This window comes from Oryctolagus cuniculus, chromosome 3, assembly GCF_964237555.1.
Source record: "Oryctolagus cuniculus chromosome 3, mOryCun1.1, whole genome shotgun sequence".
Lineage (NCBI taxonomy): Eukaryota > Metazoa > Chordata > Mammalia > Lagomorpha > Leporidae > Oryctolagus > Oryctolagus cuniculus.
Window position 1 is genome coordinate 128,678,645 of NC_091434.1, and position 26,573 is coordinate 128,705,217.

At 50.5% G+C, this 26,573-nt stretch overlaps 1 protein-coding gene across 49 annotated transcripts in view; it reads left to right on the forward strand.

Annotated features, from left to right (window-relative positions):
* Positions 1–23,850, forward strand: part of CLASP1 (cytoplasmic linker associated protein 1) — a 295,826-nt gene extending 271,976 nt beyond the window's left edge. For all 49 annotated transcript variants that reach the window (XM_051838605.2, XM_051838621.2, XM_051838622.2 and 46 more), the window contains 4 exons: positions 228–356; positions 13,433–13,639; positions 14,720–14,836; positions 20,890–23,850. In XM_051838605.2, coding sequence (XP_051694565.1) covers positions 228–356; positions 13,433–13,639; positions 14,720–14,836; positions 20,890–20,976 — 540 coding nt within the window. In that variant the 3' untranslated portion in view covers positions 20,977–23,850. The remainder of the gene's footprint in view (positions 1–227; positions 357–13,432; positions 13,640–14,719; positions 14,837–20,889) is intronic.
* Positions 23,851–26,573: the final 2,723 nt, after the last annotated feature.

The following is a 26,573-nucleotide window of genomic DNA, read 5'->3' on the forward strand; positions in this document are numbered from 1 at the left end:
ACTGTAAGACACGGTGCCTGCCCTCTTGGTGCTCACCATCCAGGCCCTGAAACCATATGTTCTGTGGGAAGAGGCCTTCAAGAGGCCCCAGGAAATGCTGGGGAACCGGAATCAGGCACTCAGCCCCGTGGGACTCCATGCACCTCCTCCCCTGCCCCCGGAGCTGACGTGTGTGGCCATGAGCTTCATACTGTGTGGTGATGTCTTCCTTTCCTCTCATACTCCAGCATTCCATTCGAGCCCTAGCATTAAGAGTTTTACGGGAAATTCTGAGAAACCAGCCAGCAAGATTTAAAAACTACGCCGAGCTGACCATCATGAAGACTCTGGAAGCCCACAAAGATTCCCATAAAGAGGTGAGCCTGCCCAGAGCCAGGGGTGCTGAACAGCCGGGCCTGGGAGTCTGCATTATAAGCTTTCAGAAAGAGTCCCTTCCTGTGGGCTCAGCATGTGTCACAATACAAAGTCAGTTCCCTGTGCTGACCCCGTGGCTGGGCAGCCATGTCCAGCCTCCCAACGTGCATTGGTGGATAGGGAAGGTCTGACGTTCCGCCTCTAGGGTCTCGTGTGGAGGTGGAGACTGGCTTTGGAATCAGACAGGCAAGGCTGAGAGCCAGTGCTTCCTTGCTCCAGGTCCCTGGACAGGCTCCTTCTCCTTCTGAGCCTCAGTTCCTTTGTGTGTGAAATAGGAGTGGACATCCTCACAGAGTCTCACTTGAGAATTAGAGGAGATAATCAGAGCTGGCTGCAGCCTGATGCTGCTGACAGCAGGTGCCAGCTGTCCTGGCCTTCCTTCCCTGTTCCCTCTCTATGCTTCCCTCTGTAAGAGGAAGACAAATGGAGACAGCCTGCATGTTCCAAATGCTAGCACACTGTCCTCCTAGCCCTGAGACCTCAGCTTTCCTGTGGAGAGCAGCCAGGTGTGCCTCTCTGTCCTGCACATGTGCCACAGGTAACAGATGCTTGGCCGATCCCTGGGCAGTTGTTTGTAAAAATGTCCAGCTCCTGTGCTCCCTAGACCTTCCATAGCTAGAGGCCTACAGAGAATGGGAAGTAACTAGAGCCGTACTAAACTTGGTTGTGGTAACACCCTTCATTAAAAGGCACTGTGGAAAACAGGGTCATGTGTATAACAGGACAGATGATGAGCATGACCCCAAAGCAAGACATAACTTATAAGCTTGCTCGGTGCAATCTCTTGGCTCACTATGACTTATGAAGCAAGCTTGTGGGTGAACAGAGTTGTGAATCGAGCAGTCCTTACATCTACAAAGAGAATTGGCCTAATCGATTGCTTTTCCTTTTTGGCAGCCTTGTGGCTGCTCGAGTGGTGACTGCTTCGACTCTTCGGGTCCCCATGACTGAAGCTTAGCAAAGGCAGTGAGGGCAGGTTCCATGCCCTGACTGGGCATCTCTCACCTGTCACCCTCACACAGCACAGAATGTGTAGGCGACAGCTAAGTTTTAGAGATTCAGCTAGGTTGCTTGATGGTGATGGTTACTTGTGCTTGAACAAAACACTTTGCATATGCAGTAGCTCGGATGATTGACATGGTCAGCATAATTATCCCCTGGTAAGGAAAGGCGGTCTCAGAGGAGTGTACTGGCAGAACCAGGATGTGGACCACATCTTGTGTCTCTTTTTAGGGACAACTGACCTGTGCTGACTTTAGTTTCTTCTTACTGAAAAACATGATTGAAAACTGAAGTAAAATTGATTTATTTTACAAATGGACGATATCAACTGTTTTTGTGGGGAGGACACACTTAGAATGGGGCATTAAGGTGAAAATATATGCCAGTTAGGATGTTTTGGCACCTACTGAGTATCCAAAGATGTCCATCTTTTAATTTGGGCACTGGGGGGCAGGCACTGTGGCACAGCAGGTTAAGCCGCAGTTTGGGATACCTGTATTCCATATCAGAGTGCCTTCGTTCTGGTGCTGGCTCTGCCCTCTCTTCCAGCTTTCTGCTAATGTGCATCTTGGGAGGCAGCAGATAATGACTCAAGGATTTAGGTCCTTGCCACCCATGTGAGAGACCCAGATTGAGTTCTGGGCTCCTGGTTTTACCCTGGCTCAGTCCCAGCAGTTAAATGCATTTAGGAAGTAAACCAGTAGTTGGGAAATCTGGCTTTGTGTCTCTGTCTCTGCATTTCAAATATTTAAAATAATTAAATGAATGTTAAAAAAAAGCTTCCTCTTCAAATAAATAAAAGTAAATTGAGCACCATGATTTTTAAAACTTTGACAGAGGATCCCAAGAATTGTAAGTTAACAGAAAATGGAAAATAGATTATTTTAACTCTGTTTTCTTGGAAGATCTTGTTTTTATTTTCCATGTAAAATAAGAGATTTAGAAGAGAAGGCTCTTAGGTGTGAGGTTCCTTAAGTTTCCCAGGGGAAAAGAGCAGAAAATGTCTCCTGCTTCAAATAAGCTTGGCAGCAGTCTGCTGGAAATTCATGTAACAAGGGCTCCCAGGCCGCCATCTCTGTCACGTGCTAAGGCAGGTGCAGCAGGCACTGCTCAGGGTGTGTCTGTGTGGGCACGCCTGCCTGCTGTGCATACTTCTAGACTCACTACGCTGTTTCTTTGTCAGAAGCTGCTGACTCAGGTATTGTATGTTTAGGTCTGGTCTTAGGTTTGGGTTTCGATTTTGTTTTCCTTTAAATTTCTTCTAGTCTGTCTTTTAATTTTAGCCAATCTGTCTCATTCCTTATTTGTGTTTTTGTGGGGCAGGACAATTAGAGGTCATCAGGTTTATGCTGTAGCCATCTTGTTTCATATTAATATGCATGTGTTATTTTTCTAATTATTTCATCTTTTCATCATCATATTCAGTACTTAGGACTCCAGACACAAGCTCAAAAGATCCTGAATGTTTCCTGACCCAGTTGCTGTGTTGGAGGCATGGTCTGTTTCCTGTCTTAGTGGTACTTGGAAGGTGTGTTGGTCCTGAGTGAACGCTCCTGCAACTTCCTCTTATGAGGAGCACCTGGATTTTATATTCGCAGACAAAACGCAGACTTCAGCAGCAGGAGGATGCAGGGCGCCCTGAGAGACGAGGTGCAGACCCTCCCTTGCAGCTGTGGCGGTCCTCATGCTGGCCCTCATGCTGCAGCCCTGGCTGAAGAACTGCAGTGAGAAAGGCACCTGGAACCACCGTTTCTGTCTACTGAAATTTGTCAGAAAAGTTGTTAGGGAGGCTGAAGGGGGCGGGGCTGCTGGTAAGATGGGTTTTCTCCTCATCCTGCAAGCAAGGGTCTGTGTTCTCAGCTTCTTTTAAAAAGAATGGTGTCTGTGGAACCTTTCTCTTAGATGTTGACAGCATACCAGGCACTTACTCTGTCTCCCACAGCATCCATGGAAACTAATGCAGAGGTTCTATAACAAGCAAGACTTGTGGAGGAGTTGGATAGTAGTGTAAAATTTTTATTTTAAAATTCTATAAAGTTTGTCAACTTAGACATGTTTTAATAGTCCCTATTTGAATAGGTAAGCCTCTTTCATTATCCAGCTCCTTTTTTGTCTTTTTATATGTACATCTTTGCTGTCACATTTCAGTGCCTCGTTAATGAAATGGCCATGGTTTACAGTAGTGGTGGCACTTGGCAAAGGACTTTGAGGGCAAAGCCTTGATCTTGAGCCTGTTTTCTGCTTTTCAAGATAACTCCATTAATTTGGACTCCTCTCATTTTAGCATTTATAGTCAGGATTGATATAGACCCTCTGCTGGCTGATAAAGAAGAGAGGACTTGAGAATTGGTATGACCAAAAGATTCTGGGGTCATGAGCATCTGTCTGCTCTGCTCCAACTGTGTCATCAGTTCTCATCACCTTCATATAACCCTGTGTAAGCGGGACCCTGTGAGAATCAAAGTAAAATGGCGTAGAAACGTGCTTTGATTAAAAACTATCATATGCTGTGTAATATTGCTACATAAAACTGGTTTCAGACATCCATACCTATTTCAGTAGCAATCATTTCTTGGAAAATTATTAATATGCTAATAAATAATTATACACAAATTTAAGGCAAGAGGAGTAGTTGCTCCTGGTGCTTACGCTGTATGTATAGTAACCCCCATGTTGACGTTTCAAGTTTAAACCTGCAGGAAGCAATAACTGTTTCTTGAAGATACTCCATAATTGAGACTTTGTAATCATTAGACTTGGCTTTTCTCTGAATTTTGCCACATGAGTGACTATTCAGTTGCCTTTGCCTAGTGGAAGCAGAAAATGTTAACATCATTCCATGTTGCTATACTGGGTCACCAACCTTTCCTCATGCACCCACAAGTCCTGGCGTTGAGGGGGCTCAGATTCCTGCTTCAGGTGGCTTCACTTCTTTAGAGAAATCTTGATTCTTACATAAATATAAAGCAACCATTATTATGTCTCCAGGATTTCAATTTAAAATAATTGCTAGTTAATTTCTTTTTTTTTATGGTGAAAAAACATATATTTAGAATTAGCCAGCTGGACTCCATTCAGATGATCCCAGTTTTGTTGGTAACGTCCAGAGCATCATAGTCAGGAGCCAGCCGCACATACGCCGCCTTCTCTCTGTCAGGGCTGATCAGGGTGTTGACTTTGGCCACATCAATGTCATAGAGTTTCTTCACAGCTTGTTTGATCTGGTGCTTGTTGGCCTTGACATCCACAATGAACACCAGTGTGTTGTTGTCTTCTATCTTCTGCATGGCCGACTCCGTGGTCAGGGGGAACTTGGTGATGGCATAGTGGTCAAGCTTGTTTCTCCTGGGGGCGCTCTTCCGAGGGTATCTGGGCTGCCGTCGGAGGCGTAGTGTCTTGGGCCACCGGAAGGTGGGGGACATGCGGATCTTCTTCTTCTTGTGGCTGTGGACGCCTTTCAGCACTGCCTTCTTGGCCTTCAAGGCCTTCGCTTTGGCTTCGACTTTAGGAGGGGCAGGAGCTTCCTTCTTCGCCTTTGGCGCCATCTTGGTGAAAAGCTCTAGTTAATTTCATATTTTATCACTTCAAGAAATTAAAGCAAAAGCAAACAAGAGTGATTTTCAAAAAGAGAGAACTTCCTGGGGCCAACTGTGTGACTTCTGTTTTGCCAGCAGTGTGGGGTATCTCACACAGACTTTGACAAACAGTGGGGCCAGGGCAGAGCGGTGGTGTGGGCCAGAAAAGGCCTGTACAGAGCTGCTCTTCTCCCATGCTCGGCACTGGGCCTCCCAGACTCTCTCAGGCCAGCAGCTGGGGCTCAGCACATGAGGACACCTGGGGAAGTTATACCACCTCTGTGGACCTTGGTTTTCCTTACCCGTTAGCCCCAGAGTGGACTAGATGGTAACCTTTGCCTCATCCAGCCCCAAGGTAATAGAAGTTGCCACTGAGTGACAAACCTGAGTCTTTATCCATTCTAAATCTCCACTTGTCTGTGAGCCTACCTTTGGGATATGACCAGAGACCCCGTGTTAAATAAAACAAAACCAGATGCCTATAAAGCTTCCTGGGGAGGTTCCGAGTGGCTGAGCCAGCAGTACACCTTGGTAAACATCTTGTCAGGGAGCATGTGGTGTCATCAAGGCTAAAGCCAAGAATGAACATATGGTTCAGAGGAAGTGCAGGAGAGCGTAGTCGAGGAAGAGTGGTGAGCGAGTTGGAGCCCGAGCTGGGCAGGCAGTGAGGAGGGAGTGTCTAGCTGCGATTCCCTGCAGCCTGGCCGGAGGGAGGGAGCAGGGGCTTAGAGGACCCAAATTGCATGCACCCCAGTGTCAGGTGTGCTCACCTTTCTCTGAGCCGTGGCGTTTGCTGTGTCATGGGGAGGTACATTTCCCACCTCCTAGGGCTGCTGTGCAGTGCCAAACACTGTCCAGTCCTGAATGGGGGTGGCAGTGCCAGTGTCAGAACAGGACACCATTTAATCTCAGAGCCTTTGAGTTTGGTTCACACATGGCCTTTGCCAGCCCACTGGCTGTGAGAGGCTCTGCAGCGTGTCAGAACTTGCACACTTGGGGCCAACACTGCATTCAAGTGAGGCACAGTGATTGGCACGGTTGAAAATTGAAGATACTGCCCTTTTAATCCCTGTCCATTGAAGAAAGTACACTGATTTTGAATAGAACTATTTTCATTTTTAAAATTTTACACACAGCAAATTTAACTGCATTTCTCCAGATACACATAAGAGACTATTTGAATTCAGCTGAGTAAACTCTAAAACTCCAGTGAAAAGTACAACTTGTATCTGGCGGCTGCTGGTTGTTTGAATCACTGATGTTTGTGCTGGAGTCGCTGGCCTCTGTCAGTGATGAGCTGGAGAACACTGGGGTCTTTGCCAGCATCCCCGAGGGTGGCTACACCCAGCTACCTCCTGGCATTCAGCTCTCTTCCAACTTCCTCGTTATTTGCCCCTTTGACCCTGATTCCACCCCTGGTCCCACCTAAGAGCCTTGCCTCATTTGGAGGTAAGAATTGCATAGTCCCGAATCTGCTTTCCAGGCAAGCACATGATGACTGTCTTGGCAGAGGTATTTCAGGCAGACACTGTCCTTCTTGGAGTCTTTGAAGCCCTGTACTCATCAGGTAGAGGTGGATGATGAGGTTTTTATAAACAGAAATAATTTTTAAAAGAAGTTGACTTGGCCAGTGCCGTGGCTCACTAGGCTAATCGGTGCCTGCGGCGCCGGCACCCAGGGTTCTAGTCCCAGTTAAGGCGACGGTTTTGTCCCGGTTGCTCCTCTTCCAGTCCAGCTCTCTGCTGTGTCCCAGGAAGGCAGTGGAGGATGACCCAAGTGCTTGGGCCCTGCACCCGCATGGGAGACCAGGAAAAGCACCTGGCTCCTGGCTTCGGATTGGCACAGTGTGCCGGCTGTAGCGGCCATTTAAGGGGGTAAACCAACGGAAGGAAGACCTTTCTCTCTGTCTCTCTCTGTCTAACTCTGCCTGTCAAAAAAAAAAAAGAAAAGAAGAAGAAGAAGAAGAAGTTGACTTGGATTCTCCCTCTAATACTGATGAGGAAAGCTGAGGCCCAGAAAGCAGAAATTTGCCCAGAGTCTCCTGGGCAGTTGGGCCCTTCTCCCCACCCCGGGTGTAGGTCCATGTCGCTGCCCCCACCCCACCCCCCCACCCCTCAGAGTCTGTCATGCCCCCATTATACTGTCCGGTTTTCCTAAGGTCTTCCCATCCTTTCCCAGGAGGTGGCGCCAACTTTTTCCTTTGATTGAGGAGCTTAACTTGACTGCCCTACTGGAAAGAGTTCTTGGATTCCAGCCCTGGTGGTTTTGGGATGTTTGCTTTTTTTTTTTCTTTCTTCTTTTTTTTTTTTAACGTAACCACTTGTCCATGGCAGAGCCAAGTCAAACTTTGTGAACTTAAAACATGCAGTCCAAATTTTGAAAACTTCTATGCTTTAAAGAAGGAAACCTTATCCTTAAGCAAACATTCAGCAAAATTCTAAGTAATGATCTCATTTTTTTTTCTGAAAAGCTAAATGTGAAAAGTGTACTTTCCCCAGCTAGACACTAGAAACTTTCACTTGCTTTGAAAGGGAAGAATTCCTGTGTTTCCAACCAGACTCTGCATACCCAAAGGAACTGGGACAGTTTTCGGTCACTTGAAGGTGGATCATAACCCAGAAGTAGGCTTGATCTTGCTCTCTTGAAAATACTTTACTGGGCCGGTGCTGCGGCTCAATAGGCTAATCCTCCACCTAGTGGCGCCGGCACACCGGGTTCTAGTCCCGGTTGGGGCACTGGATTCTGTCCCGGTTGCCCCTCTTCCAGGCCAGCTCTCTGCTGTGTCCAGGGAGTGCAGTGGAGAATGGCCCAAGTGCTTGGGCCCTGCACCCCATGGAAGACCAGGATAAGTACTTGGCTCCTGCCTTCGGATCAGCATGGTGCGCCGGCCGTGGTGGCCATTGGAGGGTGAACCAACAGCAAAAGGAAGACCTTGTCTCTCTCTCTCACTATCTACTCTGCCTGTCAAAAAAAAAAGAAAGAAAGAAAAAAGAAAGAAAGAAAATACTTTACCTCCAATTTTTAAAATGCTTGCCACATCTGGTCACTCTACTTACCAAGCAGTATTGTCTTTCTTTCTGTTACCTTGTTTACTTTTGCTCTCTGTTTGCTTACATTTATAATCTTTGCTTCTTATGTTACATAGAACACAGGGGCAGAACCTAAAGTTCACCCTGCTCAGGCAGCTGGCCAAAGCCAGGGGCTTGGCGTGTGGAGGGAGCCAAGAACACTTCCTGCCCAGCCGAAACCAGTGTCGACCTCTGGCCGCTTTCTCTAACCCCAGTGAGGGAGTCGGCCTCAGACTACCCGTATGATGTGCGGCTTCAGACGTTTTGTTTTCACAGCACCGCACAGCCCCCACCATATTAAACGCATTTGCTGAAGTAAATGCTGCATGCAGGCCACATGTGGAATTCCTGGAGTTGTGAGAGGGAGCTCCCCTGCCAGAGGTGAAGCTGTCTGCCCACTGAGCTCCCCGGGCGGTGATGCACTCCAGCTGAGTGGCAGGAGAGCAGGGGGATGGGGTGGAGAGAAGGGCCTCTCAGGACTGAGTTCTCCTGGTGACTCTGGCAGTGGGGAGGCTGTAGTCGGGGCAGTGAGGTGCCTGGAGGCTTTCAGCTTCAGATCGGAAAGAGGTGCAGCAGGGGTTTGAATCTCATTCTCTCTCTACCCACTGAGCTGCCTTCCACCTCCGGGTAGGGTCTTAACCTCCCATTCTTGATCATCTCAGTGTCTTCTAATTTTGATAAGCCTATGAAGCCATCCAGCATTTTCTGACCCTTTGGTTTTTCTGCATTTAAAGACTCAAGCCTGAGAGTCCCTCTGCTTTCTGACCAGTGTGTTGTGACGCTTGTGCGTGGTGATTTCCCACCACAGACAGAAGGGCTTCAGAGCTTGGTCTCCTTGCTGCTGCCTTCCACATCTTAGTGTTCACTCAGCTGTGTGTTCCTGGGCTACATAGATGCATGGCCATGTGCCTGGCTTTCCCAAGCACACATGGACCTGTGCAAACTGAGCAGGCAGAAAGCTCTGTGCCTCTGGTAACCATTGCCTGATAGAGTTCTCCTAAGAACACCATTAGCGGCCTGTGGTACCGGCACCCCAGGTTCTAGTCCCGGTTGGGGCGCCAGATTCTGTCCCGGTTGCCCCTCTTCCAGTCCAGCTCTCTGCTGTGGCCCGGGAGTGCAGTGGAGGATGGCCCAAGTGCTTGGGCCCTGCATCCCATGGGAGACCAGGAGAAGCACCTGGCTCCCGGCTTCGGGTCAGCGCAGCACACCGGCCGCAATGCGCCGGCCGAAGCGGCCACTTAGGGGGTGAACCAAGGGAAAAAGGAAGACCTTTCTCTCTGTCTATCTGTCTGTCTGTCTCTCTCTCTCTCTCTCTCACTGTCTAACTCTGCCTGTCAAAAATAAATAAATAAATAAATAAAAAACACACCATTAGCAACAGCTGATGAATAGATGTGGAGTAGCCTGAACTCGCCTCTTTTCCAAAGACTGTAGCACACCACCTAGAATGGAACTCTGTGCTTTGTGCAGTGGATGCCTCCATAGCCCCATGCTGGTCGTTTTAGGTGTTTGCCTTCCTGCTTGTTTTCTAACTAGCTCCTTAGTTGGAGACCTGTCCGGACAGGTCTGTGTGGCACGTAGACCATGGGGAGAGTGTATGCTGCAGGGGAATCGGTGCAACAAGCATTCGTTGGAATGGAGAGATGGCTAAGATAGGATCTCGCCTTCCAGGAACTTCTGTCTTCTGGGAGAGAACATTTCTGCAGAATGTTTCCATGCAGTGATAAAGTGTGCACACGGGGATTCCTGGGGGCTCTCTGGCAGTGAGTGAGTCGTGGAGGGTGACCCAGCCCAGCAGGTGAAGGACATGAGTAAGAGACATGGCTGGGCAGGGCCCGGGCAGCATGAGGAAGGAGCCAGGCCTTGTGGAGGAACTGGGACACTGTCCTCAGGTTAGCCTGTGGAGATTGTGGGAGAGGATGGACCTGCCTTGGTGTTGGCACCAGCCCCAGGGAAGGACTGGCTGGCTTACCAGTGCTTTCAGTCTTGCCGAAAACGTCTGGTGATGAGTGTCCTCTGCAGGGACTTGTGAGGACAGAGCTCTGCCCTCTAGTGCCTGCCTCCTGGTGGCACCTCAGGTGCCAGGCTCCACTCCTAGGTTGCTCTTTCTCCAAGACCTCACAGCCTGTGTTTTGTAGCTGGAATGTGCCAGGCTGGTTTGTGTGGTATCTCTCTCTCAACCCCGCAATTAAGAAAGCAGGTGATTGTAAGTAAGTCCTCATTCCAGAGTTTAAAAAGTGAGTCTCAGATTGAGCAAGCGTCTTGCTGCTGGAGGATTGAACTGAGGTTTGCATGCAGCACTGCTCTCTGGCTCTAAGAAGGTGCTCTGAAGGCTGCCTTTCTTGGGGTGACAAGTTAAAGGTTGTATATGTACACCAGGGCCAAACAGTACCTTCAGGAGACCTGTGTGGAAAAAGCTATGCTTGCAGGAGATTGAATTAGCAGGGAGAGAAATCAGTGGGCTTCCTTTAAACCAAAGGTAGGGAACTTCCCAGCCCATGGGCCACATAAAGCCCTTGAAGTCACTTGGTCTGGCCCTGACAAGGCAACCGCAGGCGGGACTCGAAGTTCTAGAAACCTATAGCAGGCTAATTTTTCAGTTGATAATTTTGCATGGCTCCTGAATGATGTTATAAATATCCAAATGGCCCTTGGCAGAAGAAAGGTTCCCACCCCTGCAAACAGTACTTATGTGCAGTGGAGTGAGATACCATAAATGCTAGGACAAAGCTAAAACTGCTGATGAGAGCAGGTCTGCTCACTCTGCTGAGGTGCCTGGGAAGGCTGAGCCTGCTGCCTGCAGGCACTGGTGGCAGGGTGGGCTGGCTGTGCATGGCCAGGGCCCATGAACTGGAGCAACCCCTGTAGGACCCCAGAGAAGCCTTCTGTAGACTCTGTCCTTGCTTCCCATCCCACACTAGCCTTCTATCTCATCCTGGCCTGCTGGGGGGATATGTATCAGGTGGGAGAGCCCCCCCTTCCCCATGCGCTGCCTCCCTGAGCCTCTGCATCCTCTGCCTGGACCATCCCCACCCCCCTACATCAGAGGGGTGCCGCCCACTCATTTCACCTCTGGGTGCAGAGCTCTAAGCTCAATCCTGAGAGACAGGAGCCACTGGGTTGGTGCTGAGTAAACACACATAGCAGTTACACAAGGCAAGAGGAAAGATGGTAAGGAAAACAGCTTTAGTTCCTGAGGATCTTAGGAATCACTTGAGAATAGGACACGACTGTTCTGCCTTTCACATACATAATGAGCCCAGATAAATCTCAGATTTCTTGACACCCATCCTTTGACGTGTACTTGGTGTTTACCCTACCATGCTGACACACAGGGCTCCATCCTGGCTGTTGAAGGCCTCAATGCTTTGTTGCAGTAGGGGACCCACAGGTGGTGCATTGTGTCCACAGGGTACTGGCCAGGTTTGGTCAAGGTAGCAGGAGACAGCTGCCCCCGAAGGAAAGTTCAGAAGGCCTCTTTAGAATTCAGAGAGGCAGGGCTCCTTTAAATAGGGGCATACTCTCAGCAGATGGGAGAATGAAGGGAGCTCCCATACGGAACTCCTGGGTGATGCCCAGGCTTGCTGGCTCCTTGGGTTACAGGTAAACACTTCAGCCCCTGTCCAGTGGTCAAAAGAAACACATGTGGAAATGTCACCAGAGCTCCAAAGTAGCTGCTTTGTCATGTGGGCATCAGGGGCAGTGGACCTCAGAATTGAGAGAGGAACGTTGTCCATCAGATATGCCGGCCACATGTGAGAGACACAGTTTTCTAATCCAGCAGAAGGGAGTTAATGTAAGTAACCAGTGGGGGAGAAGCAGGGATGGCGGTAGTCACTGCAGTGATTGTGATGTATTAGGTGCCACCAAGAGCACCCTGTGCCCAGGGCTTAGATTCTCCCAGCTCCCCCGAGGCCTCAGGCTGCTCTCTGCCTTACTAAGCTGGACTCAAAAAGAGAGTTCAAGTAGATGCTTGTAAATCAGTTCTCTCTGCTATGCTATGTTTACCTCAAAATAAAATCAGCCCTAATCTCACTGCCCCCAGATAAGCAGTGTTAACCTTCTGTGCATTTCTCTCCAGGCTTTTTATGATGCTAGATGCCAGGTATTGGCCATGAGTAGCCAAAGCCCATATGGAGCATTGTAGTGAAAAGGCTACACTGTTAGTAGCCTGGCCAGCTCCCGAGATACCAATTTTTAAGGGAAGTGAAGTCTGCTGTGTAGGGTTGAAAAGGATTCCCTTTGCTGTTCCACAGAGCAGGGAGGACACAGAGACCATAAGGCACACTCCTGGACAAGGCCTGGTCCTAGAGAGCAGACCTCGTGGCTCCAGGGTTGGATCAGTGCCTCAGTTAGGGCCGGGGTGGCCTCTGAGTGCACTGTCTGGCGTGCAGTTCAGGTCACCTGGGTGGGAACCCCTCCTGGCCATCTCCCGTGTCCTCTGACTTACATGTGCTCACTTCCTCACCTTCATGCGCATGACTAGAGCTGCTTTCCAGACTGCTGTTTCTCCGTGGCCAGTCTGCTGAAATCACAAGGAGGGTTTTACTGTTGCATTATAAAGATCAAGCTGAGCTGTTTTGAGTCACAGAACATGACAGAGGGATCTAAGTGGAAGGCCCTGTCCAGGGCTGGCAGCAGGGACAAAATATTAAATTTTCATTGCACTTCGTAACAAAAATGCATCTTCCCAGAGGTCAGAGGCTGCTCTTGTGGCTGTGAGCAGTCATTCGTGCACTTTGTTAAAAGTGCAAGGTGAGGGGTAATGTGAGCACAGATCCTTAGGCAGCCATTTTCTGCAAGAGACTCCTTAGGGCCATGCGTCAGGGTCCTCTCCCTGACTACCCAGCTGCTCTGCACCGAAGCCCCCTTTGCATCAGTCCTGCAGTCACTCTGAGCCCCACTCGGCCTTCTTTGGTTGTTGGTGTCCCACAAGCCTCTGGAAGGCATTTGCTGGGTCCTCCATTGCCTAGGGCAGAGAGTCTCAACCCTCATGCATTAGAACCTCTGAGGGCTCATGAACGCAGCGGACTGGGGCTCACCTCCAGCCAGAGTCAACCCATGAGTCAGCAGGCCTGGGACGAGCCAAGCTGTTGGGCTGCTAACGAGGTTCCTGGGATGCTGCTGCTGTTGCTGCAGGAACTGTGCTTGGAGAACCACTCTCCTAACCTCTCCTCTCCTCCCCTCCCCTCTCCCATACCCCCCTTTAACATCACCCTCCAGTCACTCTGATTTTCCTCTAGCGTGAGCCAGAGGAAGTAATGGATGCTGTCCGGCAGTCAGGGCACTCGTTCTCACTGAGCAGAAGTGGCGTGGGCGTGTGGTCTGTCCTCCCTCAGCCCACAACGCTCATTCTGGCCCCCGGTGTTGCAGGTGGTGAGAGCCGCCGAGGAGGCTGCGTCCACGCTGGCTAGTTCCATCCACCCGGAGCAGTGCATCAAGGTGCTCTGCCCCATCATCCAGACGGCCGACTACCCCATCAACCTCGCCGCCATCAAGATGCAGACCAAAGTGGTCGAGAGGATTGCCAAGGAGTCCCTGCTGCAGCTCCTGGCTGACATCATCCCCGGCTTGCTGCAGGTAGGCCCCTCGCCCTGTTTGGGGCTGAGGGCCAGCATGGGGCGGGTAGGACGGCAGGCCGTGCCCTGAGTGCTGGGTGACAGGGATGCTTCACAGCCTCCTCTGACTGCTGGTCTACCCTGTCCTGAGTGTAACAGGAAGGCATGCCTCCGAGAGGGAGCTTTCTGTTTACTGTAAACATATTTTGATCTTTTTTGTTGCTGCTCATTCCTTCCACAAACCCTTAGGCACACCTCATGTGGCCCCAGCCCTGGGTGAGGTAGGTCAGGGAGGGTAAGTGAGACAATGGTTGCTCTTATGTCCAACAGATACCAACAAAGTTAGCCTGAGGCCCTGAGCTAGACAGAGGGACAGATAAGAGAGGGTTCTGTGTGGCGCTGCCTCAAATGCTTTCCAGCCTGTTGTGGGAAACAGCACGGCTTCAGAGGACGGTGCGGGAGGGTGGTTTCCAGCTGGAGTCTGGGAGAGAAAGGGGTTTTAGCTATGACAAAGGGAGGGGTGATTCAATTGCTCATTTAATGTTTGCTGGGCACTGGGGTTGGAGATTTCAGCTTTAACAGTGGAGGGCTGGCTTACTCCAGATAGCATAAAAACAGGCAGCCCCATGCAGTGGGGTTGCAGCAAGGTGCAGCTGCAGAGGGACACGAGTGGTCCCAGCAGGCCCTGCAGTGCAGAGGGTTTCGCCCCAGGAGCAAATGGTGGCACTCTCATGTCTCTACAGGCACAGTCACACACGAATCTGCTTTACTCCCCAGGAGTTCTTTCTCCTCCTCATTCTTCTCTTCCCATGTCCTTCCCACGTCATGTTTTGGGTGGCAGCTTGTGAGAAAGTGGTGACCATGCAGACCTGGGCTGCTCCCATGCCCCGGGAACCAGCCGCTCTGACAAACGTCAGTTGTGGCCCTGTCGGGGTGAAAGCTCTCTGGGTTTGGTCACAGGACTGAGGTCAGTGTCGTCCTGGTTGGGACCAGCAGCTCTGAGGCCGAGCTTGGGCACCTTGGTGGAAATGCTGATGAACTATTGACTGTGATGCTGATTTTTGATCCGATTTCCCCTGTGTGTTCCCCTTTGGCTCTCTAGGGTTATGATAACACCGAGAGCAGTGTGCGCAAGGCCAGCGTGTTTTGCTTAGTGGCAATTTATTCCGTAATCGGAGAAGATCTGAAACCTCACCTGGCACAGCTCACAGGGAGCAAGGTATGTATACTGTTCCCCGGGCTGCCCGGCTGAGCTCTCGTGACTGTGGCTCGGGCTCCAGGCAGATTTTCCTCTTGTAGGCACCCTCACTGGGCCTTTTTTCTCCAAGAGCATTTTTCTGAAGACATATATACACATTGAAGTTGTTCTGAGGTGATACTAACATGATACCACATAGTCTATTTTAACTTGCTTGGTTTTTCACTTGGAAACACAAAATTTGACTTCAAAATATGTACATTTTAAATTAGTATTTTCAGTAGAATGTATTTATTAGCCAAAACAAAACTCCACCACAAATGAACAATTTATTTCCTAACCATATTTTTAGCATTTTTTTTGTTCACAACAAATGTATGTTTAGGGGCTACAGTATGACATTTCAGCACATGTGTATAGTGTGTGCTGATCCTGCCCCCCCTTTGAGTTTATGGTCAGAACCTGGGAGCTCTCCTCCTCTGCTTACAGAATGCATAATGGCTTATTGTGAGCTAGAGCCACCCCACCTTGCTGTGCGACACTAGGCACTTGTCCCTTCTGTCAGCTTCTGCTACTGATGGGAGGACAACTTTGAACTACTAGTTTATCCCCAAAGACAGCTTTGGTGAGAAACCAGGTGTGTGTCAGAGAAACACGAAGGAAATGTATCTGTTCACTTAACAAGGAGCTGAGTGGGAGCCGAGCACCTTGAGGACATCAGCAGTAGTAATGGGGGCTCCCGCCCAAGCCCTGATCCCTGCACTTGGCAGGTGTGGACTGTCGTTTGTGATGCCGCACTGTGGGATGAGGGCATGCACAGATGGGCTCCAGCAGCAGCCTTCTTAACACTCTCTGCTGCCTCTCATGTTGCTTTTGGAATGTTGCGTGGTAGGGGAAGAAGATGGACCAGACAGACTTGGCTCGTTAAGGATGAAGTGGCTGGAGTGCTTCTTGGTTAACAACTTGTTTACCACACAACTCAGCTGAACCGGCAGGCCAGGTGGGAGCAGGTAGACGGCGCCATGCCGTGGCAGGAGAGGCACTCCCAGGAAGGAGGCTGGCTGAGTCTGTCAGGGTCCTACCCGGGGTTTGCTATGGGGAAAGCATGTCTCTACGGAGCTTAAAACTCCCCTGGCGGAGATGTGGGTGCACACCATCCTGTTGAGCTAAGCCAGTAGAGAGCAGGAAGCCAGCATGCTTGACCCTACTCTTTAGGAGAGAAGACATGGGTGTGGGGGCCCGTTTCTGTCCAAATGGAACTGTAGTCTGGACACAGCAGGTGGGCTCACAGAGCCTGGTTTCCCTGAGTTCCAGGCAAAGATGGTGCTGCCCGTTTTTCCAGAGCAGAGTTCCGGCCTCAGCACTAGCGGCACTGTGGACCAGCTTGCTATGGGTGCTGTCCTGTGCCAGTAGCACAACCCCTCAGTTGTGAGAGCCACTAACATCTTCCTCCATACGTGGCCAGACATGTCCTGGGGGAGCAGAATCGCCCCTGGCTGAAAACCGCGGTCCAGGTAGTCCACTTTCCTTGCAGACAAGAATTGGCAAATGAAGCAGACGTGGACGGATGACTCAGGGCTGCCTTACCTGGTTCCATCCCCAGTTTCTCCTCCTTTCATCTGCCTTCTTCATCAGTTCCCTTCCCTAACCACCACCTGAGACGTGCTGAGCGAGAGTCACCCAGCCCTGTGTGTGCCGGGCCGTGAACCCTGCTGGCTCCTGAGGACAGGGAGGACCTCAGAGACACTCTTCTACTCAAAGGGAACTAAATCCAAAACCATGGTGAAAACTTTAGCAGAGACATGATTTACACGTATTTTCTCCTCTTCTGTGAATTGCTTTGTTACTTTTTAAAAGTCAGTTGATTTATTTATTTGAAAAGCAAAGACAGATAGTGAGCTGCCACCCACTGGTTCACTCCACAGATAACCACAGTCTCGTCTCTTTTGTGCCTGTTTGATTTTTGTAATGAAACATTTAAGTTCATCCTCATTTCCTGTTGTGTATATTCTATAGTTCTCTCTGTGGTTGCCATGGGGATTACATTTGATATCCTAAAGTTATAATGCTCCAATTGGATGCTTTCTGGCTTTTTCACTTGTAAAACAGGAGACTTGGGGCCAGCCTTGTGAAGTAGTGGGTAAAGCTGCTGCCTGGAATGCTAGCATCCCATATGGGCACCAGTTTGTGTTCCGGCTGCTCCACTTCCCGTCCAGCTCCTTGCTAATGTGCCTGGGAAAAGCAGCAGAAGATGGCCCAAGTGTTTGGGCCACTGCTACTCACATGCAAGACCCAGGTGAAGCTCTTGACTCCTGGCTGTGGCCTGGCCCAGCCCTGGCTGTTGCACTCCTCTAGGGAGTAGAACCAGTGGATGGAAGATCCTCTCTGTGTGTCTCGCTCTGTCTCTCTTCCTCTCTCTCTGTAACTCTGCCTTTCAAATAAATAGATAAATAAATAAATAAATTTTTATTTTAAAGGAGGAGACTTATCCTACGTATTGCAGAAGATTTTTGTGATAATGTTTTTTTTTTTTTTTATTTGAGAGGTAGTTACAGACAAAGAGAGGGAAAGACAGAGAGAAACGTCTTTCATCCCTTTCATCTACTGGTTCACTCTCCAGATGGCTGTAACAGCTGATCTGAATCCAGGAGCCAGAAGCTTCTTCTGGGTCTCTCATGTGGGTACAGGGGCCCAAGTATTTGGGCCATCTTCTACTGCTTTCCCAGACCATAGCAAAGAGCTGGATCAGAAGTGAAGCAGCTGGACACGAACCAGCATCCATATGGGATACTGGCGCCACAGACAGAGGCTTAGCCTGCTATGCCACAGTGCCAGCCCCATGATGATCACTTTTTTAGAAAAAAATGTCATTTGTATATATTTGAAAAGCAGAGACAGAAAGAGAAAGAGAAAGCAAGAAAGAATGAGCTCCCAAATACCCACAACGGTCAGGACTGGGTCAGGCAAGAACTAGGAGCCAGGAATTCAACCCATGTCTCTCCTGTGGGTGGTAGGGACCCAGGTGCTTGGACCATCACCTGCTGCTTCCCAGGATGTGCATTAGCAGGGAGCTGGAATCAGAAGTGAAGCCAGGATTTAAACCTAGGCACTCTGATACGGATGCAAGTCTTAGCCACTAACTGAATGTCTGCTCTGCTTTATAAATGCTCTTTGTAAACTGTTGAACATGTGCACATTCTCTGTCACCGGCTTTTCCTCAGACCTGCGGTTATACTGTAGACTTGCCTAGGAGGACACGTTAGTGGTTTTGAGTTGAAAATAAGGACACTAATATTTGGAAACTCATTTATCAGCAGCGTACCATAGAGGTGTAACTATTTTGTCTCCTAGATTTTTTTTTTCCTCTGTAAACATGTTTTGATTCCAAAAATCTCTGTTCGGAACAGCACTATTGTAAGACATATGGAAAAGCAGAAGCCTTATGCTGCTCTGAAGTAATAGAGGAGGTTTCTGGGGGCAGGCTCAGCACACGAGGAAACTGTGCAGCAGCCCGGATGGCCGTGGGGCACTGGAGCTGGAGGGAAGTGGGGCGGAGCTGGGCTCTGCAGGCGGGGGACGGCGAAGCAGTAAACCACAGGACGGACCTGCCCGAGCAGCTCGGGTGGGACCAGGAGGGGACATGTTTCTGAACAAGGAGCTGCAGAAGGCACTTTGGAAGTGTTCTTGTTGCTCTTTATTTTGCAGGAAGGGAGGCTGAAGTTTAGAAAATTAGTGGTGGAGTTGATCTAGAACTCTGTGGAGACTTAAGCATTAAAATCCTATATAAATAATGGGACTTTTCATTGGGCATAGTCCCTTGTATTACATGTTTCAGGCATTAAACCCCACCGTGGTGTCTAGTGTAAATTAGCCTGAGCTACCCTGCTGCAGTTGCGGAGTCTAAGCCGGTGCTGCAGGTCCTGCGAGGGAAGACCCTGGGCTGGGCTGCCGAGTAAAGACCACAAGCTCCGCTGTGTTCCCTTCAGACTGTGTGGAAAAGCTCTGTTGCAGCTTCCTCCTATGCATGATGGGAGCTTGTGAGGTGACACCTGGAAGAATACGTCCCCACCTTAGCACCCTGGAGGTGAAAGTGGGGACATCGGAGGACTGTACCTCTGTTAGGAGCTCCAGAGGGGGCTGTTCTGTATCCCACTGTTCCTTGGCAATGTGCCACTCACCTCACCACGTATACTCAGGGGTCCCCTGGAGGTCAGCACTCCCCCAGGCTTATAAGTGTTTGAGCCCATAGCTTACTTGGAGCAAGACAGAGGGCTATGGACTGTAGATTCTTCTTAATTCATTTGCTCTTACAAATTGTTTCTCACATAGATTTTCTTATGGTCGTTCGCCTTCTGCAAATACCAGTTTCTATTTACTCGTAATATGATTGGGCAAACTATCATGAGAATAGAATAATTTAGTGACATTTAAAAATATTTATCACGTTCCTACTGAGTTACCTGATTTTTTTTAAAGATTTATTTATTTGAAAGGCAGAGTTACAGAGAGGTAAAGGCAGAGAGAGAGAGAGAGAGAGGTCTTCCATCCACTGTCCCTCCCCAAATGGCTGTAACAACCAGAGTTGGGCCGATACAAAGCCAGGAGCCAGGAACTTCTTCTGGGTCTCCCATGTGAGTGCAGGGGCTCAAAGACTCGGGCTGTCTTACACTGCTTTCCCAGGCTATAGTATAGAGCTGGATCAGAAGCGGAGCAGCCTGGACTTGAATTGGTGCCCATATGGGGTGCCAGCACTGTAGGTGGTAGCTTTACCACTATGCCACAGCGCCATCCCCACCTGCTGTTTTATGTATGAATATTTTAAGAGTCCAAAGGGCTTTAGTTGAAAGGAAGTGAAACCATAGACAAGAAAGCATTTTGTTGTAAAACACTGCAGCAGTCCCAGTGAATGTTACTTGTAGCACAGAATCCAGCCTCGGGAGGCCCAGTCCAGTTGGAAGGAACAAGCAAGTTGGCCACCAATGTGGTGTGAGGCAGCACAGTGGGCCTCTGTCCCTGAGGCCTGCATTTGCACGTTCAGCAAACCGTGGTCAAAAACACTTAGAAAAATCCCATCTGTAATGAACTTGTATGCTTTTTAAAAAATTATTTATTTATTTATTTGTTTATTTAAAAGAGTTACAGAGAAAGGGGGAAAGATAGAGGGAGAGAGATCTTCCATCTGCTGGTTCACTCCCCAGATGGCCACAATGGCCAGGGCTGGGCCAAGCCAAAGCCAAGAACCAGGGGCTTCTTCCAGGTCTCCCATATGAGTAGTAGGAGCCAAACTCTTGGGCCATCTTCTGCTGATTTTCCCAGGCGAGTTAGCAGGGAGCTGGATTGCAAGTGGAGCAGCTGAGACTCAATCCAGCACCCACATGAAATGCCAGCATTGCAGGCTGTGGCTTTACCTGCTATGCTACAGCGCCAGCCCCCATTTTTTTTCCTTGTCGTTTCTTAAACAACACAGTGCGATGGCTGTTTCCATAGCACTGACATTGTTCTATGAGCCATTGGGAAAGGCCTTAAAGCACAAGGGAGGGTGTGCATAGGTCGTGTGTAGTACTGCACCATTTTGTATAAGGGACTTGGGCACTTAGGATTTGGGTGTGGAGGTGGGGCACCCAGATCAGTCCCTGGGGTTTTCTGAGGCTGATATACGCTAAAGCCTCAGGAGACCTGGTGGGGAGGAACGAAGTCATCTGGGTGAGGATGAGGTGGTAAGACACGTAAGTGCCCATGCAGTGGCAGAAGTGCAGTGGCTGGGGCTGGGCTGCAGTAAGGAATCACTTCCACAGAGGTGTGGTGAACATCTGACCTCTGACCCTGGCCTGCGTCTTGCTCCCTGTAGCAGCACTGCCTCCTCACTCTGCCTCTCCTGTGTTTCTGAGGGAACTGCTGGGCTGCAGCCCTGTCCCTCCCCACCCTCACCGTGACTCCGGGCAGAGGCCGGATGAGTAGCGGGCTCTTAGCCGAGGACCTGAGGGGTACCTCATGGTGCTGTCCGCAGGGCTATGCCCAGAGTTCTCTCCGGTTGCTCTGCCCTCTGCTAGTTCATTTCTGTCTTGTCCTTTCAGATGAAGCTGCTCAACTTATACATAAAGAGGGCCCAGACCACCAACAGCAACAGCAGCTCCTCGTCGGACGTCTCCACACACAGCTAATGCCAGTGCCCCTCTGTGTAGACCGAGAAGCAAGTGGTGGTGCCTCAGAGACCTCTCCCCACCCCCATCGGCTGCCCAGTCAGTGCACGGAGGCCCGCAAATATTTATTACAATCAGTATTTTGGTCCCTTCCAGCTTTTGTGTAGAATCTTACTGGTATTGAATGTAAAGGAAGCAAGGCCTGTATCACAATCTTCATCGAAACAGAAAGAATAGGAAACGGAAAGAGCCATACTTAACCATGTCTTGTGCCGCCTGCTGAGATCCTAGACCATGTGTGGGGTGCCAGCACTGAGTAGAAAGTCGGGTTGCTTTGTTTGCCCAGTGAGTAGCAGGTGAGGGTGGGTGGGGTGTTCCTTTGTGTTCTTCCTTCCTGGTGTGTTTTGCGTGAGTATGGCCTGTGTGGGGCAGAGTCCCCCCCTCCGTGTCACAGCCCGCACTGTGACAGTCTGTGTTTCTTTAAGTTGTGCTCTGATACCTACTAAAAATGGGACTCAGGTCTTGGCAAGCAGAGGAGAAAAGCCTGAGTATGGCCATTGAGCAAGCCGTGCAGAGTTTGGCTCGTCGTGCCCACGTGGGAGGCTGCCTGGAGTGAGCGCCACGTCGACCCCGCCTGCCCTTCTGAGCAGCTCCACAGAAGGGGTCCCCACCCCGCCGCTCCCAGGGGCCAGAGTTCTTCAAGTTTCAATCCAAACAGACCATCAAGGTGAATTTGTCACATCGTTTAGGGAGGCCTGCGGTGGCATTCCTGCAGCGGGAAGATACAGGAGAGGCAGGCTCATGCTTACATCATGGCGGGGTCCACCCAGCAGCTCGTCCTTGGGGGCAGCAGTGCTCCACTCCACGCCCTGCAAGCTCTGCCAGAACTGCACCGCTTCCAGAATGTTCTGTTAGCCCGATCACGGCAACCTTACCATCTAAATTTTGACTTCTCTGTTTAATTTGGGATTAAGAGCAAAGAAGAGTCTAGAGAAACCACGTATTAGAATCATTTCTTAAAATTTTATAAACCAAAGTACTTCCCTGATGGTTGAAATAGTCGTCGTTCAAGGATAAAGTGATGGTGACGAGTGGCAGATGCAGAGAAGTAGCATTTCAGACCCACTTTCTAGAACTGTTTTCTTGCCTTGCACGTGAAGCCACCAGGCCCTCTTCTAGCCTCTCAAGGGTCTGATTGCTCTGACAAAAGTATAGACTCAGAGTCTGGTTAAATAAGCTTTGAGACAATTCTTAGCCAAATGGTAAATCTTAAATGCAATCATGAAGACTTCTGTTGTCTGTTACTGTTCTATTTTAGATCTGAATTGAACTGATTTTTTTCCATGAGGAAAATGCTCCTTTTGATGTTGATTTCAGTGAGGTTTTGTCATTCAAATGCTTTGTCCATTGCAGCCACTAGGACTGAAAGCTGGGCTGCCCAAGTGTGGGTTTCACCCCTGATTTCCACATCCCCCTCCTGTCCTCTGACCCTCCAGATTTAGTGTGGGGAAGTCAGGAAAGACAGTTTATTTGGAAATATGCACTGCAAATGAAGGCCTTGTGATGCCCAGGACCATGAAGCCAGGCTGTGGCCACTACTCTGCGTGTGTGTGTGTGTGTGTGTGTGTGTGTGTGTGTGTGTGTGTATGGAGGGGGTGTCTTACACGTGTTAAGCACTCCACTGCTGCTGTTTAGGGAACTTCAGGGGTGCATTTCAGGTGGTTGAATATTGAATACTACTTGGCTCAGAACATGGCAGGACCAGGCCTTACTTTTCGTTGTTAATATTTCACTAATGGGATTTCTTTTTTACACTCTGTAAGTGAGTCCCGAAATCTTCTGGTTACTCCTCTGTTGTAGAAATGTGTGTGCTGGTAAGATTATTTATGAGTTATTTTATGCCTGATCCAGGCAGAAGGACCTTTCCCCTCAAGGTCTTTGGCTCCAAGGTCCCCACAGCCCCCTGTGGAGTTGGAAGGATCTTGAACATCGCCTGGCGTCCTCACAGGACTCACCAAGGGCTAAGCCTCGGATGCCACTTGCCCAGTCCTCAGCCTCCCACTCAGAGAGAGGTACAGTCACTTCCGAGGTCTCGGCCCCAAGCTGAAACTCCTGCCCGCTGCACCGAGGGGACTCGCATGCCGCCACCGCCACCTCACCGGGAGGGAGGTCATGCCCACTGCCACTGCCCTCCCGGAGCCCAACAGCTGCCTTGCCACCGCCCTGCAGGGCTCCTGGTTAGACGAAACACCAGAACACAACAGAGCAGAGCACCCCAGACTGTGCCGGCCTCCCTGGCTGCCCGCACGGGGCAGGGGCTGGGTCGTCTGACTTCCTGCTTCCCCTCCAGCTGCTGCCTCCCTCTCCAGGCCGGCCTGGCGGTTTCTCCCAGGGCCCGCCTGCCTTTTCTATGGCTCACCTCTAGCTTACCGACACCCTGTGCAGGGAACGCGGCCGGCCTTGTCTCATCAGTCTTTTCTTTCCCTGCCACCTTTTCCTTATCACGCCTAATGTCATACCTTCAAGGAGAACAGCCAGAGAGCCTTGCAGAGAGCCCCACCAGGACCTGGCTAGCAGTCACGTTCGGAACTCAAACAAGAGACACTCTGCAAAGGATCAGCCACCGAGACAGTTTGGTTGGCACTCTGTTCACACGCATGGTCCCCACACCCCCAGGTTGGGTGGGTTTTTCAGTTAGTTTTTTTTTTTTTCCCCTTGGGCTTTTTCATGTTACATCCATATCTGTATTTATATCTTATTTGTTTCACTTTCAAGTGTATCATGGCAAATGTACAGATTTTTTTGTTAATAATGTGCTAGGATTTGCTAAAAAAGAAAACAACAAAAAAAAAGTCCCTTTTGAGTTTGCCCTAGAATAAATGAAACTTAATTCAGTTTCCTGCATCAGTGCCGTCTTTCCCCCCACCACGCTGGGTCTCTGCCATGAGTGGCCAACGAGAGGACACAGGGAGGACACCAGGTGGGACACCAGGGAATGCCATACCTGGTACTCTGGGAGCCACGCCTTGCAGGGCGCGGTCTGAGGGCTGGGGGTGAAGCCCTGGGGGCTGGTGTGAGCAAGGGGTCTTCCTCGTCTGGGCGCCATCTGCTGCCAAGGACACTGGCTTCTGGAAGCATGGAAGTGGGAAGAAAGCCTCAACTGGAATCCCGAGACAGGACCCAGAGCTGCAGAGAGCAGATGGGTCTCCCCTCAGCTCCCGCTGCCCCTTCTGTGGGATCTCAGGCTGCCGGAGCTGGTGTGTTGGGAGGAGCAAGTACAGTCGTCAAGGGCTCCATGGCCACTTTGGAGCCTTACCTCTTTTTTTCTCCCATATTTTTAAAATTCTAAAATATACCTAACCCAAAATTCATCGCCATTTTTAAGTACACAGTTCAGTGGTATTAAATACATTCACGCCATGTGCAGCCATCACCCCCATGGTGGCGTCTCTTCCTGTCGACCGTTTAAGCACCAGCTCCCCGCCCCGTGCTGCCAGCCCCTGTCGTGTGGCCCCTTTGATGCTGGGCACACCCCTCCCCCATTGCCAGTCGTCCCCCCCAGCCTGACTTCCCATTTGTGTGTGGAGTTAATAACCACCTGGGGGAGGTGCCAAAGGTTAAGAGAGGTGATGTAATGAAGTCCCTACCCCTCCCACCCAGAAGCAGGCAAGTGAAGTCACCCCCTTCCCCCACGCCTGCACGCACAGTCCGTTACTCATTAGCAAGCGTGGAAAACCCCTGTGGGGACAGAGCGAGTTCAGACAGGGAAGGCAGCGTGGGTTTCTATATTTGGTACTCTGACCCCGGTGCCATTGCCCTTCCTTAGCCAAGGGCTGTCTTCACATCTTTAAGAGGGCCATAGGCAGTGGGTGGGCGCCGAGGTACAGAGGCTGGCACTGTGTTCTTGGCTTTGGGGGATCTGAATGTTCTCTGCAGAAAACAGGCACCTTTCCATTCGGCTCCACGTTGCAGACCACTGAAGCCATCTGAGGGTTCCCAGTGAAAACCTTTGGTTTAATGACCCCCCTCCCTGCCCCACCTGCCCTTGAGGTTTAGATTTGGAGGGGACTGGTGGCATTAATACCATTAGTGAGCCCCATCACACTTCTGAAGAATTCTCATCTGTGTCATCCAAAAGGAATTTTTTTTCCAAGATTTTATTGTGTATTGAAAGATCTTCCATCTGCTGGTTCACTCCCCAGATGGCCACAGCAGCTGGATCTGGGCCAGGCTAATGCCAGGAACCTGGAACTCCTATCTGGGGCTCCTGCGTACATGGCAGGGGCCCAAGCACTTGGGCCATCTTACGTTGCTTTCCCAGACACGTTAGCAGGGAGCTGGGACTTGAACCAGCACTCTGATAGGGAATGTTGGCATCAGGTGGCAGCTTAGCTCACTGCACCACGACGCCAGCCCCTTCTTAATGATTTTTATATCTTGAGGTGCAGCTAAGGAAGGTGCCATTAGGTTCTATTTCCAGATAAGGACACCAAGGCACAGGACAAGCCCCAGCCAGACAGTGACAAATGGAGTTGGAGCTACACCTGCCTCTGGCAGCTCTCCTCCTGCCCCACTGGGCTTCCTACCCTGGTCCAGCGTCCCTGAAGTCACCACGGTGTTCTCTGTGAAGCAGATGCGGGGCCCACCTGAGAACCTGCGGCTCTCAAGTTCCCAGGTGACGCTGCTGCTGCTTTTGCTTAAAACAGTGATGGGTAGTTTGTTCCCAAGCTTTCAGGAAACAACTCCGGACCTCCAGAATGTCAGACCCGCCCTGCCATCCCACCCAACTTAGCATCCAGAGCAGGACTCCTGAGAGGCAGATTAGAGGAAGCCAAAGTGTGTCAGGCAAGTGGGCCCCTGGCCCCTAGGCACAGGCTCCCCCACAGAAAGCTCTTGCCCAGCAAGGCCCAGCCCCACCCACCTGGCCTTTCCCGGCGCCTCCAGTATTTATTAACTCACACTTGAGTGGCTGCAGGCAAGAGTGGACAAAGGTCATGTGAATAGGCATCTAATCCTACACTGTGTATTTAAAAGGCATTAAAATGCCTCTGCACCGTGCCCTCCTCAGGCAGGGCCCTCAGAGGTTGGCACGTCAGGCCCGCAGCCCCTCCCAGAGACGGGCATTCCTGGGTCGATTCCCAGTGGTTCTGGGATGTCCCTCCTTCCCGAGCCCTGCCAGGCCCCCCGGGCTCCAGAGAGAGCAGTCCCTAAGAGGCGAGGGTGGCAGGCAGGGCTGTGGCTCAGGCCCTGCACCTCAGCAGCCTCTGCCCCTATGGTAAGGGCTGGGAGAGCCGCTCAGGTGCTCAGTGCCAGCACCCAGCTGCCTGCAGCCCTGCCATCCTCTCTTGTCCCCAGACCCTAAGCATTTTGGACCTGTCACTTGAGCCAACTGGCTCTGGCCGAGGAAAGCTGCAGTTTCTTCTCTGGCAAAATCCTAGCAATGGTAACGGGGTAGGGGGGTAGGGGGTCGGAGCAGGAAGATTAGCACACACTGTCCCCAGCACACTTCCTGGGAACCTCAACAAGTGCCAGCCGCTGCGGTTACGATTATTGGGGCACCCGCCCTGGTTTCTGACGCAGATGGTGCTGAATGAATGCTTGGCAGATAAATCAGAGAG